Raw genomic sequence first — 18,558 nt, 5'->3', positions numbered from 1 at the left:
TCTTTATAAATAAGAACTAATAAATAAGTCTTTTATCGTTGCTTTTATTAAAACAATTTGTATAATTTGTATTGAAATAACCTTTTAGTTGTAATATCGGCAAATACATACATCAGAATATAAGGACAATTAATATGCTATTAAGTCTCCAAGTCTTTTATCTATACGAGCACGCTGCTACATCGTACAATAAGGCATAAAACAACTGTTTCACTATTATTCTTATTTTAGAAAAATTACAATTTTGTATAAAAAAAGCATCACAATGTCGCTCTAAAGTCAGCTGATAGCCGTTAAACCGAATATATGTAGTTTATACCATGAGAAGCAAGCGCTATTTTCTACATAACTATTTTATATTTAAATAAATTGGTTTACGCAAATTATAAATACATTTAGGGTTAGGAAATTGAAAATATTACTTTTATTTTTATATGGTGATATGTTTTATGATGTACAGTCTTATAAAATGTGGACTAAAGATAGTGCCATGTTAGGTTTATTATTGTTCTAATTTGAAATGGTAATATGAATAATCATATTGCCGTCTTGTATTACTCATAATAAATCTTTTTGTTGTACTACGTCTAAGAGGCTACTTTGTAAACAACTTTCAACTTTCAAATCGTTATATTAGCTCCAAGGAACTTAGTCTTAATTAATAGTAAAATAATTAGGCGTCCTTGGGACAGTTGCTTTGATCGGTCTTTATGTAGTGGGTTTTATCAATCTTGTTCTTTTCGATGGCAGCGTATACTGTGTCTAAAACACTTTGTGGTGGATTCCTTTCCCTCGTCAGGATCCAGGAGGTTTCTGTAATTAATTAATTAATTTAAAGGAAGTATTAAGTTAATATGGGTACGTAGTTTGTTCTTCCTAAAAAACCTTCAGGTAATCAATTTTTTTTTTAATTATTTATTTGTATAATACTTTTCTTAAATGTTTTGTTTCCCTGTCCGAGAAACGGGCAAACGGGCAAGAAGCCCACCTCACGTTAATTGCCACTCTCATTGTCATAAGAAATCTCGCGTGTGCGTCGCCGGCCTTGTAAGAATTGGTACTCACTTTTCTTGAAGGATCCTAAGTCAAATTGGTTTAGAAATACTTCAGTGGGTAGCAGTGCGCGGCAAAAATTATAAACTTAAACTTAAAAGCCTTATTTCAATTTACCTGAATGCATGATACCCAGGTTTGTACAACTCCATACTAAAGCGTAGTTATCATAATCTGTGTCTATGACCCAATATGGCGCCGGGATGTCGACAGGAAGAGACGGGAAGCGCACACTGAGCTTGGCGATGTTCGCTGGTCCTGTCAGCTTCGCCTCGCCAACTATTCCGGACTTGGTACCTCTGAATTGTTTAAAAAATCTTTCAGACCATTAATTTCTCGTGGGTACAACCTCAACACCAAAAAGTAACAAGTAAAGTGAATGAAAATTGCAATTGGAATCCAAAATTGTAGATTAAACCCTATCTATCCATGAACGTGAAATCTCTAGTTGACTTTTGTTTTATTTTTTTGATTTACACTTGGTTACATTTTTATAAAAACAAACAACATAACATAATTATAAAGGATGCAACGGGCGGCCTTATCGCTCACAAGCGATCTCTTCTTGGCAACGCTAGTAAGGAAAAAAACTAAAAAAGGAAATATGAACTGATTGGTAAAGTGCAAGATGTTCATAACCAAATCTTAAATAAAAAATTTAGAGTCACCAACCTTAATCTAAAATAATACAAAATAGTAGAAAACATATCAAGAAACAGCTGTAACCTAAGGCCAAGGACAACGGTAAATGATTTTAGCGCCAATAGATTATTATTGCATTAATAAAATGTAGGCTAACTTCACTAATATTCGTGGTTGGTGGACCTTCGGATGGTTATAATATATTTCACCCTAAAATTGCCTCACCTCCGATTAGTAGGCACTTGTTACGCTGTATTAATCTTGTAATTCACATGACGTGCGACTTTTTTACTTTACATATTTTTTGTTACTAACACGATTATATAATCAAATACTATTCCGAGATGTGTGCTCACCACACTATTAAATGATTCGATTAATAAGGAAAAAATATTTTGATTACTTTACTGGTGTTTGTCTTCAATAGTATAATATAAATTAATAGTTTTTTACTTTGGCCTCGATGTCCAAATTCTTTGGAACGGCCGACAAGGCTCGTAGACAAACTCACTCTATTGTATAAAACCTACGAGTATATTAATAGGAGTAGTACGTGACCGCAGTACCTACGCAAGATTGACAACTGAACAAGCTCTTCAGGGTTGCTTACATGCTCAATTTAGGACTATTATCAGATTCAAAAGTCCACAAGAACATCTTAATGAATTAGTTTCGGGGCATAGCGCGAAGTACGATCCATGTTATTTATTTATTTATTCATTTGGGAAACAAACAGATACTTCTCTAAAAGTAGAATTCAGAAAAGAAATATAAACATAAGAATTAAAGCATTGGATATATCCACAAAAAGTTTCACTGATAAAAAAAGGATATAAAGCAAAACAAAACGTGACATGACAGCAGAACAAAATATTTCAGTAGACAATACAAAGTTTTTAGATCGGTAGAACGACTGATATACTAGTAGCCAAAATAAGAAGAAAGATACAAGGTTTACTACTCGAATAGTTGTTTTAACCTATTCTTAAATAAAGCAGTAGAAGTCAAATGTTGTCGTTCATATACGGGAATTACACATATCGTTAAGTCTTGGATATGAATCTGGGTTTGATCATTGACAGGGTTAGTTTGAATGATCATCTATTGGTGTCTAGCAAGGATTTTGCTGAATCTGAAATGTATGATACAGTACGAAATAGCGTTTGTGAACACATCAATACAGAAATTTGTGTGTATACGGTCTTGTCACTGAATATAAGGTTAAAAGTTCAGTGATTTTCTGAGCATTTAAACACATAATATATAACGTTGAATTCGACGATTATTATATCCGGTAGAATTTAGTAAAATATACTCACTTGGAGTTAACTTGTTGATTGTGGACGCCGATAACCCCGTTCCCATTATCAGTGTATTTGGCCGAGATACATTTGCCTCCCAACTCGAATATCGCAAAGTATTTTTCAGCTTCGTACCATGTCCCCAGATACTGAAATTGTTTATAACACTATGTGAACTACGTAAAATCAATAAAAAATGTATTTTGAGAGCTCGCTATAAATCCACGGAGTAGATAAGGTTGGATGGATATTAAAAGCTTGGATTCAGCTAACTCCATCGAAATCCATTTCGTTTTTGACGTACGGAAGTCAAACTTAGGGCAATGTATTCTTTTTGGCGCTTGCGTTCCTTGTGAATCAACTATATTGATGTATTTTGACTTGGTGTGATTCAACAGATAACAATTAAACAAATATTTTTGTTCATTATCAGCTCGGTATAATTAATCGTCAGTAAACAAGTTTTCTTGCGATATTATTTAGCTCATTGATTGATCGATAATCGTCTCCAAGTCACAGATCTAAATGCTTACCCGTGCTGGCTCAAAGTTGGTAATCGCTTCGATGTTGGGACACCCCCCTGGGAACATAACCTGAGCACTCGTTTGTACCACTATCATGGACACTAAAAACACAACTATGGACTGTAACACCGACATCTGCAACAAAAGAATTTAATCGTAATATTAAGAAAACTATTTTTTGGTTTTGTTATATGATAAAGTAATGTACTTTTATAGGCAACGAGTAATCAAATTCTTGGTATAGAATTTGGATAAAATATTACCAAGTATATATTTGAATATTGTATATAACTTAGTAAATTTCAAATAGCCATTGAATGTACGTATATTGTCCCTATCAATATCGTGTCACATAAGCCAACTAACGTGACAAAAAAATTTTTTACTAATTGAGGCTTATAAAATTTATGTATGTACATAGCTTTTCATTCACTCTCAATAACGACAACAATTGAGTAATTAAGTACTTTTTAAGTTGCTAAAATTTGTTAAAATTGCGCAGCTTTGTACGTTCTTTCTAAGAAATTCGTTCTTTTGTTTACAAATTGGGATTGCTTACACGTGTAGACTGTTGTTGACTATGACTAATAACTAGGAGTCATGGATTATCTATGCGTTTCCTTCTGTCTATTTAACAACTCTCTATAGCGCCATAAATGCACAATCCCTTCGGTTATATATAGAGTTTATATATATATATATATATATATGTACAATTTATTTTTTACTTAGCCTACCTTTTAGTAGCTACATACCAACATATGAAATATTTTGCTATGTTATAGAGACCGTTAACTTTTTCGGAATTATAAAGAAATATCTTTTTAATTTATTTTTTCTCTCCATAAAAACCTTCCTCAAAGTTCAAGTTTTTTTTTTAAATTACTCGATTCTTTCCAGTGGTCATTGAAATTATACGTAGATTGTCAAAGATTAAGTAAATCTTTTCCTGTATATATAGGTTAATACCAATTAGAAGTTCTTTTTAATATTAAAAGAGGCAAACGGGCAGGAGGTTAAGTTGTTGTTGTTGATGTTAAGTGATAATGGAAACTCACTTTGCCAGAAGGCTCGCAAGTGCTTTGCCGCTTTAAAAAGTGGTACGCTCTTTTAAAGGCCCCGAATTTTTTCGAAGGTTCGGAAATACTTCAGTGGGTAGGTGGTTCCACATAGTGGTTGCACTGCGCGTTTCTGCCTTGACATCCGAACGTAAAGTTAACTTATGGAACTTAGAATCGGCAAAACTACTTACACCAATAAATGATTTTAAAATAAATAATGTGTTCAACATTACGTGGAACATCAAATCGACGGTTTAAGTGAATAACAAGTAATAAATTCCCTAACCGAACAATGAGATGACCTTCACACATCACAGCTACATTCTATATGATGTCATAGCATCAAAAAATTGTTCTATGATAACAATTTTGTATTTGGCTTAGTGATAACGATTTCGAGTGTTTTGTTATGCTAGACTTGAACGATAAAAAATGACTCATTGTTAACTCTCTGAAATAGGATAGTATCAAAGTATATTTGAAATATATTGGCATTAACAGCGTGTTTTTAGATAATAATAATTAAACATTATTAATGAGTTTTTTTACCAATGGAAAACAACCGAAAAATACGTATTTTACACTAACGATTTGCGAATATTTTTTATTGAGCTATTGCCGAAGCGACTTTATAAAAACAGGAAATCGTAGTTTAAAAAAGGGTAAAGCGAAGCTTAACGCTGCTGAGTATGTATTTGACTTCCTTATTTCAAAAACGTTTTGGATTTGGACACACGCAACTGAGAGCACAGTTATGTTTTATAATTACGCTTACTTGTTTTATACAACAAGATATTAATGTTTTTATTTATTTAGCCTTATATGATAAGTCGTAAGTTTTAGGCCTAAGCTTTTTCATATTTACTACCTTCCTGCGTACGTTGAAATTACACATAGAAATATCTACTGGAGCCGGGGACTCAAGGCACGACGTTAGTGTTGTGTCACGCACATATTAAACTACATATATTAATTATACATTATTGAGATAATAGTAAGTTTTATTTTTCATTTTAACTTTGAGATAATTTTAAATTTCTCATATAAATGTAATCCTAGAACTAATACCATATTACCTTGTCTGCGGTCACTGTATAACAATAGACAAGGTGATGGCCGTGACTATACTTACGTACAAGCGATGAACAAACTGTCCAGAATATGTTAGACAGAAACGTGTTGAATACCAATAAGGGCGGCGTCGTCAGAAATTTGGTATTTTCCGTATCGAGATGTGGCGTTGGGGGAGAATGTTGCGAATAGCATGGACTACAAACATATCCCTTCTCAACCAAGAAAAGACTGTCATTTACAAAAGGGCGCTTAGTTACTTTGGCCATATTGCTAGGGGAGTTACGGATAGTCCAGTGAACCAATGGAAATGACTAGGGAGGAGGGTTGGAAGGAGAAGTCGTAACGGTGAGGGCTTTTTAAGACAGGCACATCCTTCAGTAATAAAGACTACAAAGAAAATAAGAAGGATGAGGCATGCCATTTCCGAAAATCTTTAACCGGAGTTATGAAAATATCTGTGTCATTAAGTATATTCCGACTATATACATACCATATACTTTTTGCATAGGTGGCTATCATAAGGGCCTTCCTTTTGAATAGCTTAAAAACACTGAAGGAGAAGGGCATCAATACGACGTTTTTGAATAGAATTGAAAGTAATTTTTAAGTTTTTGGTTATGGCAATAAGTAATTGTTTTTTTGTAGTTATAAATGATTAAATTTTCTTTATGTTACACATTACAATTATTTAACGTCCTTTAATATCCTCAGAATCTTATAATTATTTGTTAAAAATATAATCTCCTCTCGGTTATCAATTAACAAAGCCACAAATTAATAATTATACATAACTATGTAAATACATCGTTTAAATCACATAAATAAATATATATTTCAAAATGCATTATAACTACAGAAAATATATTATATCTGATGTGGTGACCTTTAATATAATATAAGTAATATTTTTCTTCCGAAAACCGATTTGAAAAATTCTTCATTAGACTCCTACACTATAAAATAATATGTCAAAATTATGCGAACAGACCGTGAGATATAATTTGATAATTCTTTTAAATTAAATTTCACTGCTTAGAAAAAAAATCTATTCAAAATAATATTCAGAAAACGTGATAAAACAATTTTAATGGGATCAAACCGCATTAACCAATATTAATTTTATACTATTTTGCGATCGTTCCGATAAAGACCTCTCGTAAGAGGTATAATTATGTAAAATATTAACAATGCAATTAAGTCATTAAACATTAATTCCCGATATCACTTAATATTCAAATATTTTTACAATGTTAAAACAAATTTAAAATAATTTCTACCTATATTTTATTTATTTTATTCGTTACTTATCAATATTTCCTCTTTGTATAACATGATGAGTAAATATCTATTTGAAGTTAAATGTAATTTAATTAGTATTCAAATCTAGCTTACCTTGCAGTTGAATTTCTAAAAAAATAACTCCGATGTGTCCTTTTAAATGGTCAATCACAGACTGCGATGGAGGAAACATTGCATAATATTTTATACACCAAGTTTGTTTACATACTTTTTTTATCTCTTTATGTTTTATGATTCATATGTTAAGTTTAGGAGTGCCACTTTTCGTAGAACATACGTTGTACGTTATTTACAGTAAACAACCAAATGCCTTTAACCTCTTCGTTAAGTACTTAAATTTCTTTTTTTAAATATTTTACACAATGTATTAGAAAGAAACACACCAATACCGGTTTTGTTACTCTCAATATTGATACATACATACTTTATTATTATAGCTTTGTTACAGTTTGCGACATCTGAAGAAAAACTGTTGACATCGCTACAAGAATGTCGGGTTCGCTATCGCTGTTGGAAATAATAGATTACCGGCGTTTTACTACAGCGCCATCTATGATACAATAATAAGTTACGAAGTACGGAGGTATTTCAAACAACACGATATTTTCGTTTTAATATTATTTTTTACAAGTCCATCATCACAATCTGTATGAATTTCCGTGAATTGGAATTTTGCTATAGTTATGTTTCGTCATTATTCAGCCGTGCTTCGATGGACATAATCATCATCATTGCCATCTCATCTGGAAGGTAAAAGGCGTTAATAAGTTGATTGATTTAGGTTTTATTATTCTGTTGGATATTCTTAATAAATACGAATTAGATCAATGTTTTTATCGTGTCGTTGCTATCGTAGCGTTTGGTCGATTGATGTGTTAAAGTCCGAAGGAAGACTGTGTCAGCGTCAGATAGGTGTACTGTTCAGTATATTTTGAGACAGATGGCCCTATAAACAATAGTCAATGTTCATAGTTTATGTGACAATTATAAAATGTATTAAATTTATGCAAGTGATGAAAAAAAATAAAAAATATAATAATATTTAAACTAGCTAATTTTATATTTTATGCTATGATTTGAACCTACATTCAAATTAAATAATATGTTCTTTGTTTTCGCAATGTTCTTCGACTGGGAGCGTGGCGTCTCCTGTAATCCGGCTACTCGGAGGTCTGGTATGGAGGATGGTTTGAGGTCGGGAGTCCTGGTGCTGGGTGGCCCATGTTGACTGGACGTCCACACTAAGCCTGGTATTAATATGGACCCCCCGGAGGAGTCTGGGGGGTGCAGGTTAAATAATGAGGGGCGAACCGGGCCAGGGGGGAAACCCAGCAGCCAAAAGTCCCCGTATCAGGCAGTAGTGGGATAGCGGCCGGGAGTGGGCGCTCAGTATCAGCCCGACCAATACAACCAGACCCGTTCCTTTTACCGACTTTTATTCTAAATGTATATTAATGAACTATTTTCTTAGGAATTTTGCTTTATCTTTTAATTTAAATAAATGGCCAGAATATAAAAATAATTCTCTACGTTAAAATCTTTAAACAACCTTTGAACGTGACTCCAGTTAAACAAAACCTTTTTTTTATGTATTCCAATCTCCGAACGTTACCTCGGCAATGAATAAACCAAAAATCGTATCAACAACGAATGCATAGTTAGAAAGGGAAGATACAAATACTATTTTTCAAAGATCTAATATTACTGAAATCATTTCAATTAAATAATTATATTTTATAGCTCTTTAGAGAGATAATGTAACATAATAAACAAACAATATAGATTAGCTTTGTTTTACGCAAGGAGCGTTGAACTGACTGCGCCCTTATTTATATAGAATTATATAATCAAACCCGACGTTTCTGTATTCAAGTTCGATGTAGTTCTTTCGATATACAAAATATTAAATTATAATATTTAGTTTTTATATTTTAAGGTTACTTATAGTTTTTTGTTATATTAATGTATGTTAGCAATATTTTCAATTGTTCTAATGTGTCGTTAACAGAATTTATCACCAGTAAATAATTTCATTCAATACCCATAGATAAATTCGGAACACAAACTCATTATTAGGATACTGTCGGTATATCTATTGAAAGTTACAGAGTAAGGGCTCTGATGCACGAGTACCTTGACGTTCTATGAATCTGTTTCTCAGTATCGTCTGGTTCTAAAAGTATTATGAAAAACTGGAAGTTTATTATATTTTACAAATATTTTTGAGCTAAACAAACCTTGTGTATCTATAAGTATAAATAGAGTTGAATGAAACGATATCTATGTACGAAATCTTTTATTTACTGTAGAATATGACAGCATCATTATACTAGTAAAACGACTTATTTGGTTCAATAGCCCATGTATTTATAAGCCTCTCCACACGTTACCTAATTAACTAGGCCTTTTTGCTTTTTCTTTCTTTTCCATAACTTCCTTCTTAATTTCTTCCTTTTTTTTCATCTCTTCTTTTATCATCTCTTCCTTTTTCATATCCTCTTTTATCATCATTTCTTCCTTCATCATGTCATCTTTCTTCAGCATATCCTCCTTCTTGATTATCTCCTCTTTGATTTCCATAGGTTTTTCCATTTTCTCGTCTTTCTTTTCAGCCTCAGGCATATTCATGGGTTTTGCTGGCTCCATCACCTCTGGGATGGCTGATCGTTCCAAAATCTTAACTGAACCCACCTGATAAATTAAATAACTATTTAAGTTTACAGATTGATAGCCTTATTTGATTACAAAACCGGAATCTTTTTTGATTATCCAATACTAAAGTAAAATTATTTCAGAACGTGCAATCCCGCCGTTTTCGGCGGAATACGGAAACATAAATGCAATAAATAAAGGAATCAGTGGCGCTACAACGTTTTTTAGGTCTCGACCTCAGATTGCTTTCTAAGGCAAGCCGGTTTCCTCACGATGTTTTCCTTCACCGTTTGAACTAATGTTGACTACGCACATAGAAGGAAAGTCCTTTAGTGCAAGGCCGGAGATCGAACCTACAACCTCAGGGATGAAAGTCACACGCTGAAGCCACTAGGCCAGTACTGCTCTCACATATACGCCGCGTAAATACTACTTTTATTACCCTTGACACACGGATATAAAAAAATACCGAATTGGCACTCTCTAAGGTTTCCCATCATTGAGACGTCTTTTAACCACCCAATTTTGTGTTTTCATACAGTATACAAACTTTACGGGTCGTTCAAGTATTACGTAAGCACTATAGGGGGATGGGGATCTTTGATTTTCTTATTTGATGATTACGTCAACAGTAATTGTTTACTGTTTTTTCACATATTAGCCACACATTGTCTATGCTTGAAAACGAAATGCATTTTCGAGGATTCCTACAAAAAATTGTGAGTAACACGTGAACGTGTTACGTGTATTAATACGTAAACGGCCCTTTATATTAAAATCGGTTGCTAGCATACAATTACTAATTGTATATACAAACTATACATAAAAATGTACATGTATTGTAAACAATTAACAGACAAATTTATCTGAAATAAAATGTATTACCGCCTCGGCTTTTAACTCTGGAACAGCGTTCTTGGCATCGATGATGACGTCATTCTTCAAATCCAATGGCTCGGCTGCAGGTTGAGGTAGGATGTTGCAGTCAGCTTGGTTGGTCTTTACGAAGAATGTTCTGGAGATCTTGAACCTGTCAAGGACTCCGTACGCATTTTGCATTAATTGTAGAGTTGGAAGGCGTTCACGTGTTAAAATCCAGGCGTTTTCTGTAAAAGATGGTAAAAAATAGTAAAAAGATGTAGGCATGTAGTATATTTGGATTATTTTACACATTATTTATTAAGGAAATGTTTAAGAAAACATTTACTTAATGGTAATAGATAACATACTTAATCAATAAATTTTGTTGCTTTTTTTATATGTATATCAAACGCACTTTCAAGAAATGTTGATAGATGAAAATCAAACACATTTTTTAAGTAACAATATCAACTTCTATAGATAATGTAATCAAAATATTTAAAAAATTTAATAAAATTTCTTACGTATATGCACAGGTCCGACCCCACTGCAAGCCCACATGACAGCGTAGTTGTCATAATCTGTATCCAGGATGACGAATTCGTTGTCATATGGCACAGGAAGAGACGCATACTTGATCACCATACGACCTTCGCCTTCACGTCCAATCATCTGAAGAGTTCCTTCAAGAACCCGCTTCATTCCCGTCCTACAAAAATATTAGTGAACATATGACCAAGCTATTAAGATTTATTTTAGTATATATTTTTCTATTACTGGTATTTTTTACGTAATAGGAGGCAAACGGCAGGCTCAACTGTTAAGTGATACCCATGGACACTCACATTGCCAAACGGCTCGCAATCGCGGTGCTGGCCTTTTAAGTATTGGTACGCTCTTTTCTTGAAGGACCCTAAGTCTAATTGGATATGCTTCATTCGGCAGCTAGTTCCACATAGTGATGATGTGGAACGACGGACGTTGAGGTGATATGGATGGTATTTTTATTCTGCCCTGACTTGCGATAATGAAACTCATCTGTAGGTATAAGTCCAAACAACTCCTCTGAATTGTAAATGCGGTAGAAGATGCAGGGAGACCCCATATATCTACGCAACGCTAAGGGTCAAACCGCTCGAAGGAGACTGGTCGTCGTTATATAGCTTTGATATTCTAAGTTTTTATTGTATACTAGTTTTGATATCATTACAAGTAATAACTCTAGGATTATAATAATATATTTAGTATATATAATAGTGAAAAAACAGCTCGAACATTCCAAGTGGTTATTGAGTATTACAATTATTTCTTGACCCATGACTAGGTATTCTATACTAATTATTTCTATAGATTATTTTTATGTAAATGTGTGTGGAAAGCTAGTTTTTGATTTTATTCTGATTAAGTAAATAAAATGTTAAACTAGTTGTACTTGATTATTATTTCAATATATTAGCTAACTTCCTAACTTCGTTATGGAAATATCTGTTATAACGACATCGAAGGGACTACTCATATTTGGTCGAAAAACCCGATAGTCGTTGTTATTAAGTACCTAATACTTTTACCCGCCGGGACATGATTTCGGTCACTATAACCGGTATGTTGTTCTAAACGATATCGTCGTAAACGGTTTTGACTGTATACTGATCTCACGTTAATAATTATTGATTCTTTAACAACTGCACACAGTTTGATACAAAAGGTTTTTTTGTAGGAACAATAGTAAAGCAGCTGTATCCTACAATGATGATGTATATAGTATTGTACTATTATCTAGTATGTGATGTTACCTATGTTATTTAGTTTACAGAGCTCGCCAAACCAAATAGTATAACATCCATTATAGTCCATTCTACTGTTAACCTGTTAACAACCTTTATACTTGTGCTATCCATAAGAAAAGCTTTTAGCAATAGGAAAATCTTATTTTACTCACGGTAAAATCAGAAAAATAAGATTTTCTATGCTAATGAAATTCAACTTAATATGATAAAATGCATCGACTAGTTTATAACCTCGAGTGGTAACTGCAACGATTCTGATGATAGATAATCGAAATTATGAAAAAATAGCATTGATATGCACACAAATAAGTTAATAATACGTACAATGAATTAGTGATTTCGTTGGAGACAACGATCCTGCCCTCTGGTGTTGACTCGTACTTGGTGTTGACACACCGTGTGCCCAGCTCCGACACCGTGAAGTAACGCTCCTCTTCAAACCAGTTGCCCAGGAATCGGTTGATGTTGAAGTTTGCCATCGGCTATGAATAAATTATGGTCACCAAACACAAAAACGTAATTCTTTTTAGATGTATTTAAGAATACGCATAAATTCAAAGTAATATGGCATCAGTCTTAAGCCATGAAGTAACCTTTTTCAAAGTATAAGAATATTTTTGGAATTTGGATAGATATTGGTCGTAGAGAAAGTTCAATCGGAACGTCGAAAGTCCGGTTCGAATATGTTTGTCAAAAAAGATTTTTTACGTTTACGTAAACTTTTAAGTAGTTTAAAAATTGGAACGTTACTTTTAATAACGTTAAACTCGAATAAAAGTGCACATATTATAGTGTCACTGGCCTCGTAACTTGACAACAGCTCAGCTCATATAAAAATCTATTTTTGATCTTTGAGATCAAATGCATTAATAAAATCGAAAGCACAATGAAAAAAATGAAGAATGAATCACGTTGTTGAAAACGGTTTTTTTATCTTTATGAACACGAGATCAATTAAAATTGCTAAAGGACCTTAGGGCCATTTGTATAGGGAGGTAAAACACCGTCCAGAAAAAATCTTTTAGACTCGTTTGTTGAAATATGGTCTTATCTCCTTGATAAATCTCGACATTTAAATATAAATTGTAACGTATACTTCGATATATATATTTTTATTAAAATTATATTAAATTTAAGCTGAACGAACGAACGAACGAAAACGAACTTGAAACTACCATTCAACACATTTAAACGACATGTTGAAATTTTGTTTAATAATAACAATTAGAAATTCTCACCTGATAATCCGGGCACCATCCCAGCGATGGTATTTGGGCAGAAGCCGTAGCCACAAGCAAGAGAACCGATAGTTGCCACATGACGAAGAGGTTGCGTCGGGAATGATGTCCAGGGTCCTGATAGAGCCTATTTAAACGCTGGACGTTAAACCGGTACATCCATAGGGACCTTATGGTATTCATAGTGTTGCCTGAGTTGAAATTTTTTTGCTGATTTTTTGGGAGATTTTGGAAGTTAATAATGTAACTAATAACTAAATAAAATTATTATTAATAATAATAAATATTTTAACTCCGGTATACCTGATTATAATTATGCGTAGGTAACTATAAGTTTACTTTATAAATATTTATTTATTACACAGAAATATAGAGATAGATAATAGAAAAGAAAATTAATATATATATGAATAATAATATTTTTTGGTCCTTGTGGTTATGTTTGTAAATATTAAAAATATTTTTTTTACCGTCGTCGTATTTTAAATATATAATTTTATGCAACAGCTTTTATAACATAACTCTATTGTGTTCCAGTGCTTGTAATAATTCGTTCATTCGCTTGTAAAATTGATTAACATTTTTTAATAAAAAAAAATTATAGGGAGGGTATAAAATTCTAAAAGGCAACACAGGCAAGGTGTATTCTCCCTGTAATGAATTTCGCAACAAGCCTTGTTAGGTAATGTCTATGCAGTATGTGTTAATAGGTTTGCATTGTTCTTTTTCATCCAAAGTAATATACAACTAGTTTTTATATGCCTGGAACGTCGTTTGTAAATGCATCCACCCTTTTATCATATTTTTTAAAACGTACTCGAGGTGCCTTAGTTGAAAAAACTATGAAATTAATTAATGTTTCGTGTTAAAAAATCACCAATAAAACAGATAGGATCAGAATGATAAACGGAGTAAAAAATAAGTTGCTGTTTGACATAAATTTTTGTAAAATTAATTATGCGTTTGCATTTATTGCATTATTTTTCCAGAAGAGAACACTTCGTAGCGCCGAGCAATAAAAGCCGATAGTTAAACAATAAAAACAAATGAAAAGCATAAAAGAGTTATTTATTGGACTTGGATCAAAAAGTCCTATATTATAACAAAATCGAATCGTAAATAAATCGATACAGCAGTGATTTAGATAAGAAATTTTCGAGAGTGAAGTGGTCATTGTGTTCAAGGGAGTGAGGATGGAAGAAAACAAAAGACAAAACAATTGTACACTCTGTTTGATCGTGATTTGTCAGCATCTCTACTCTATGACTTGTAATGTCATAATAAATGATATTAACGACCCTCAGAGCTCAAAACTTCCGATTTATTATATTATATACAATATAATACAATACTTCATGTAATATTTTTTTATTTATTATTCGTTGGAAATCAAACCTATACCAACCCAACCCAGAATCTCTGGTTAGTTATGAATCACGAACCAAACTGATCATTTATCTTATATTCAAGTTTATCATCAGCCACACATTTGCCATTTTAGGGCTAAAATAATATATTCACTAGTATATTTGTGTTGTATGTACTTTTATATTAGAGAAACAGTATCCTGATTGAGAAACGAAGAATTTTTCTCTTAAAAGCGTACTCAACACGGATAAAATCGCGTTTATATTAGTTAAAGTTTTATATTTATAATTATTGACAGCAAGTAGTCCTTAGTATATTTATCGGTATGAAGCAACTGGAAATCATAATATTCATTGATTACGGAAAATAATACACAGTTCAGTTTCTTGGTTACTTCTTAGACCAGGCGCTTAGTTTAAACGGTTTCACCCAATGAGTAGTGTAAATGATGGTTATTATAAAGGAAAGTTTATACGAAATTCATTTTAAAAAATCAAGCTTTGTCTAACCCTGAAGTTCTTCTCCAGATTGAATCAATGAACCCTTCCTTTCGCAGGTAATGTAAATTTAGTTCAGGAATTTAAACCAATTTCGAAGATTTTTGAATTTGGAACACATCTCGTCTATGAAGTTTACAGTAATATTAAACAAATAGCCAAAGATAAAATAAAAAATGATATTAATATATTCCCACACACTAGCAGTTGCTAGTCATACCATCTGCAACCTTACCGGTTTGCGATCTTTTTTTTGTTTTCTATTTTTAAACACGACTGGACTAAGTACGTATTACTGGTTTTTGCTATTTGTTTTGTTAAAACGAGTATTCAATTATGGTCTTAACTATTCGCTAACATTATTGTAAAGGCACTTTAAAATCTTTCTCGGTAATGAGTGAAAATATTTGTCTTCGATTCTTGGAATAGTATTTTTCAACTTCAACTGTTAGTTTGTGAATATTTAAAGTTTTATCCTGTATTTACTGTATGTATTACATATTGTCTCTCTCTTTAATCGACAGCTCATGTCGGAGCGTCGTGGTCACAAAGGAAGCATCTGGAACGGGCTATCCACCGGTTTCTATCCAGCACTATTCTTATGATGGTCCATCTGGTTGGTGAACGACCACGTGATCTGTTGCCTTATGTGTTCACAACCACGATCAGTTTCTCCAAGTTTTTATCGCCTCTGCGAATTGTATGGCCGATATAAGATACAATTCGCTTTAGGAATATGTTTTTCTAACAGCCAGTCTGTATTTATATAAAGTTGGATCGGAATCGATATATATTGTAACGGAGATGAAATCGTGGGGCATGGATGACCTCTCCGATAATGCGCTTGTAGCGAAACAGGCCTATATCTATGGCTGTGTATACTGTCGCAACCCAATTTGAACCTTGACATCAGCCCGTTTAAAGAAACAAATTAGCTTTATTATTTTAGTATAGAATTTATGCTTAAGAAATTAAGAAATTCCCAGAAGAACTTATGTTTTTCTACTGTCAGCCATTTAATTCGACCAAAATTCTCTTGCCTTTTTTGTTGTACCTAAAAATATGTTTACGCTATAGCCTATTTCTTAATGAATTTTTTTGTTGTTTGTAGTTGTAATAGTCAGTCACAGTCCAAAACTGCCTGGCCATATTAACGTGATCAATTCTACATATAACTTATATTCGTATTTTTCCCCAGTTCAAAACAGCAAGTTTATGTTTTTTTAAACCTTCTCCGACTATAGCGCAATTTGTCTTAAAATAAATTTAGGTTTTGTTGTCATAGATTGGAAAAACTTCCATACTATTGCTAGTTACTAGTGTTTTATCTTAGATTAAAGAAAGTAACGCTACATTGATACCCTTAGGGGTTGAAACTAAAACCAGGCAAACCATTTTTCATTTATATAAGTAATCACATAGATCTGGTTCATTATTTATTGCGAATTAAACGGGGAAACAAAAACTCCAACTTTCATAAACACAATTTGACCAAAGGATTGTAGATTTGAATATATTAAAAAGACGTATTTGAAAAAATAAAACAAAATTGATACTTACCAAATCTATTGTCCAATAATTTAAACCAACTGAATAATAAATAAAAATAAATATTTCGTTTAGATTTAGAATTATTTTAGATAATAGGTGTTCAGCAAATGCAAACCTCTGGAAAATGCACGATTACATCGAGTATAAAAAAACAAGTTTAACATCACGTTATGAAATTAATTTGGTTATGATATAATGCATATATGTGCGAAGACTTGCGAATATATCTATGTATCCATTACCTTATTATAACTATATTCAACGAATGAAAGTTAATATCTTATATAAATCGCATTGTTAATATATTTATAAACTTTAAGCCTTTTACTAAAGATATTGTAAAATATAAATATATATATAAAATTCTTGTGTCACAATGTTTGTTCCCATACTCCTCCGAAACGGCTTTGATATGAATATATCATATGAATATAATCATATTCAGTAATTCTGATAATTGGCTACTATCTATCGTTCAAACCCCTAAGTTTTAAGGGGTGTCCGCCCCAAAATTTTTATTATTAGAATTTTTTGTTTTTATTTTTTTATGATACAGCATACAAAAATATATATAACCCCTAATTGTCACCCGTCTACGATCAACAACTATTTTTATTATTGTACACAGGTTATTTTTATTGAACCAAAAATAATGTTTCCTGGAAATAATATATATGGTAAAGCGACGTTTGACGTTACTTTGCAGTTAGTATTTTTATATAAAAATAGGAACCTAGAGAAACACCTTCCCGATTTCAAGTAAATTTGTGGGCATCAGCGCCATCTAGTAACGAGATACCGGAATTCAAATCTGTTTTTTAATTGAATACTATTAAAAAAACTATAAGTTATAACTATACTACTTATATACAAAGTTCCATAGTGTATTTTTTAACTCGGAACAGAATTTCTGTTAATAGCCTTGCTCTCTAAACATGGACTGTGGTCCGTGACAAGATCAGACCCTGGCACAACCAGACACCTAAAACGTATCAGTCAATATTATATGAAATAATAATTAATGAAATAGGGTGTGGTTGTGACATAGATATGCCCGTGTGTACATAAATAAACATATTTTTATTTATTTAGGAATTAAACAAATAATTATTGTAATAAATTACGAATTTGCTTCTCAGATTTTTGATGTAGGGATAGATTTGAAACTACAACGCCAAACTGTACCCAGTGATTTTGCTATCATTAGGTTTTTTGGATTCCCGCCGTTATCTAATTAAAGACATATCCCTGTTAAAAATTTGCATATTTGTTAATAGTGCCATCTAGTGGTGAATAATGCTGTAACTTATTTTTAAATGTCAGCAATGATGGCCGAGGCTTGAGCTTGGGAATCTCATCACTCAGGGACATAGGTGTGAACCCCGTCGACGAACCCAGGGTCTTTGATGGTGAGCATTTTACTGTCGCTCGTACTGTGATGGAAAACATCGTAAAGAAAGGCAATGGTCTTTGATTTAAAAAGTGTTTTAGGCAAAAAGGTCTGATCATCTACTTGCCTATTATAAAATAATTGATGGCATTAAAAAATGTAAATGAAAAACACTGGCTGTGTAACTAAAATATTCTCGTTATTTAATTTACTACGGTAAGAACACATTTTTACAGAATGTTAATGTACTAAATAATATC

At 32.5% G+C, this 18,558-nt stretch overlaps 2 protein-coding genes across 3 annotated transcripts; both read right to left on the bottom strand.

Annotated features, from left to right (window-relative positions):
• Positions 1-24: 24 nt before the first annotated feature.
• Positions 25-7,174, bottom strand: LOC123713990 (apolipoprotein D-like). Of its 2 annotated transcripts, none has more exons than XM_045667944.1 (5): positions 7,048-7,174; positions 3,530-3,655; positions 3,015-3,145; positions 1,171-1,370; positions 25-813 (listed from the first exon to the last, which is right to left on the bottom strand). In XM_045667944.1, exons 2-5 carry the CDS (start codon positions 3,653-3,655, stop codon positions 674-676), a joined length of 597 nt encoding a protein of 198 aa, XP_045523900.1. In that variant the 5' UTR covers positions 7,048-7,174; the 3' UTR covers positions 25-673. The 2 variants fall into 2 exon arrangements, with proteins under 2 accessions (XP_045523900.1, XP_045523901.1); XM_045667945.1 differs by having other exon boundaries at positions 1,171-1,352.
• A 2,174-nt stretch (positions 7,175-9,348) lies between these two features.
• Positions 9,349-13,573, bottom strand: LOC123714406 (apolipoprotein D-like). The gene is made up of 5 exons (XM_045668646.1): positions 13,493-13,573; positions 12,579-12,736; positions 10,992-11,176; positions 10,492-10,712; positions 9,349-9,645 (listed from the first exon to the last, which is right to left on the bottom strand). The coding sequence occupies exons 1-5, from the start codon at positions 13,571-13,573 to the stop codon at positions 9,349-9,351; spliced, it is 942 nt and encodes a 313-aa protein (XP_045524602.1).
• Between the last annotated feature and the right edge of the window lie 4,985 nt (positions 13,574-18,558).

The sequence above is a fragment of the Pieris brassicae genome, chromosome 9 (genome assembly GCF_905147105.1).
Source record: "Pieris brassicae chromosome 9, ilPieBrab1.1, whole genome shotgun sequence".
Classification (NCBI taxonomy): Eukaryota; Metazoa; Arthropoda; class Insecta; order Lepidoptera; family Pieridae; genus Pieris; species Pieris brassicae.
This window is presented reverse-complemented; position numbering and strand designations above follow the sequence as displayed.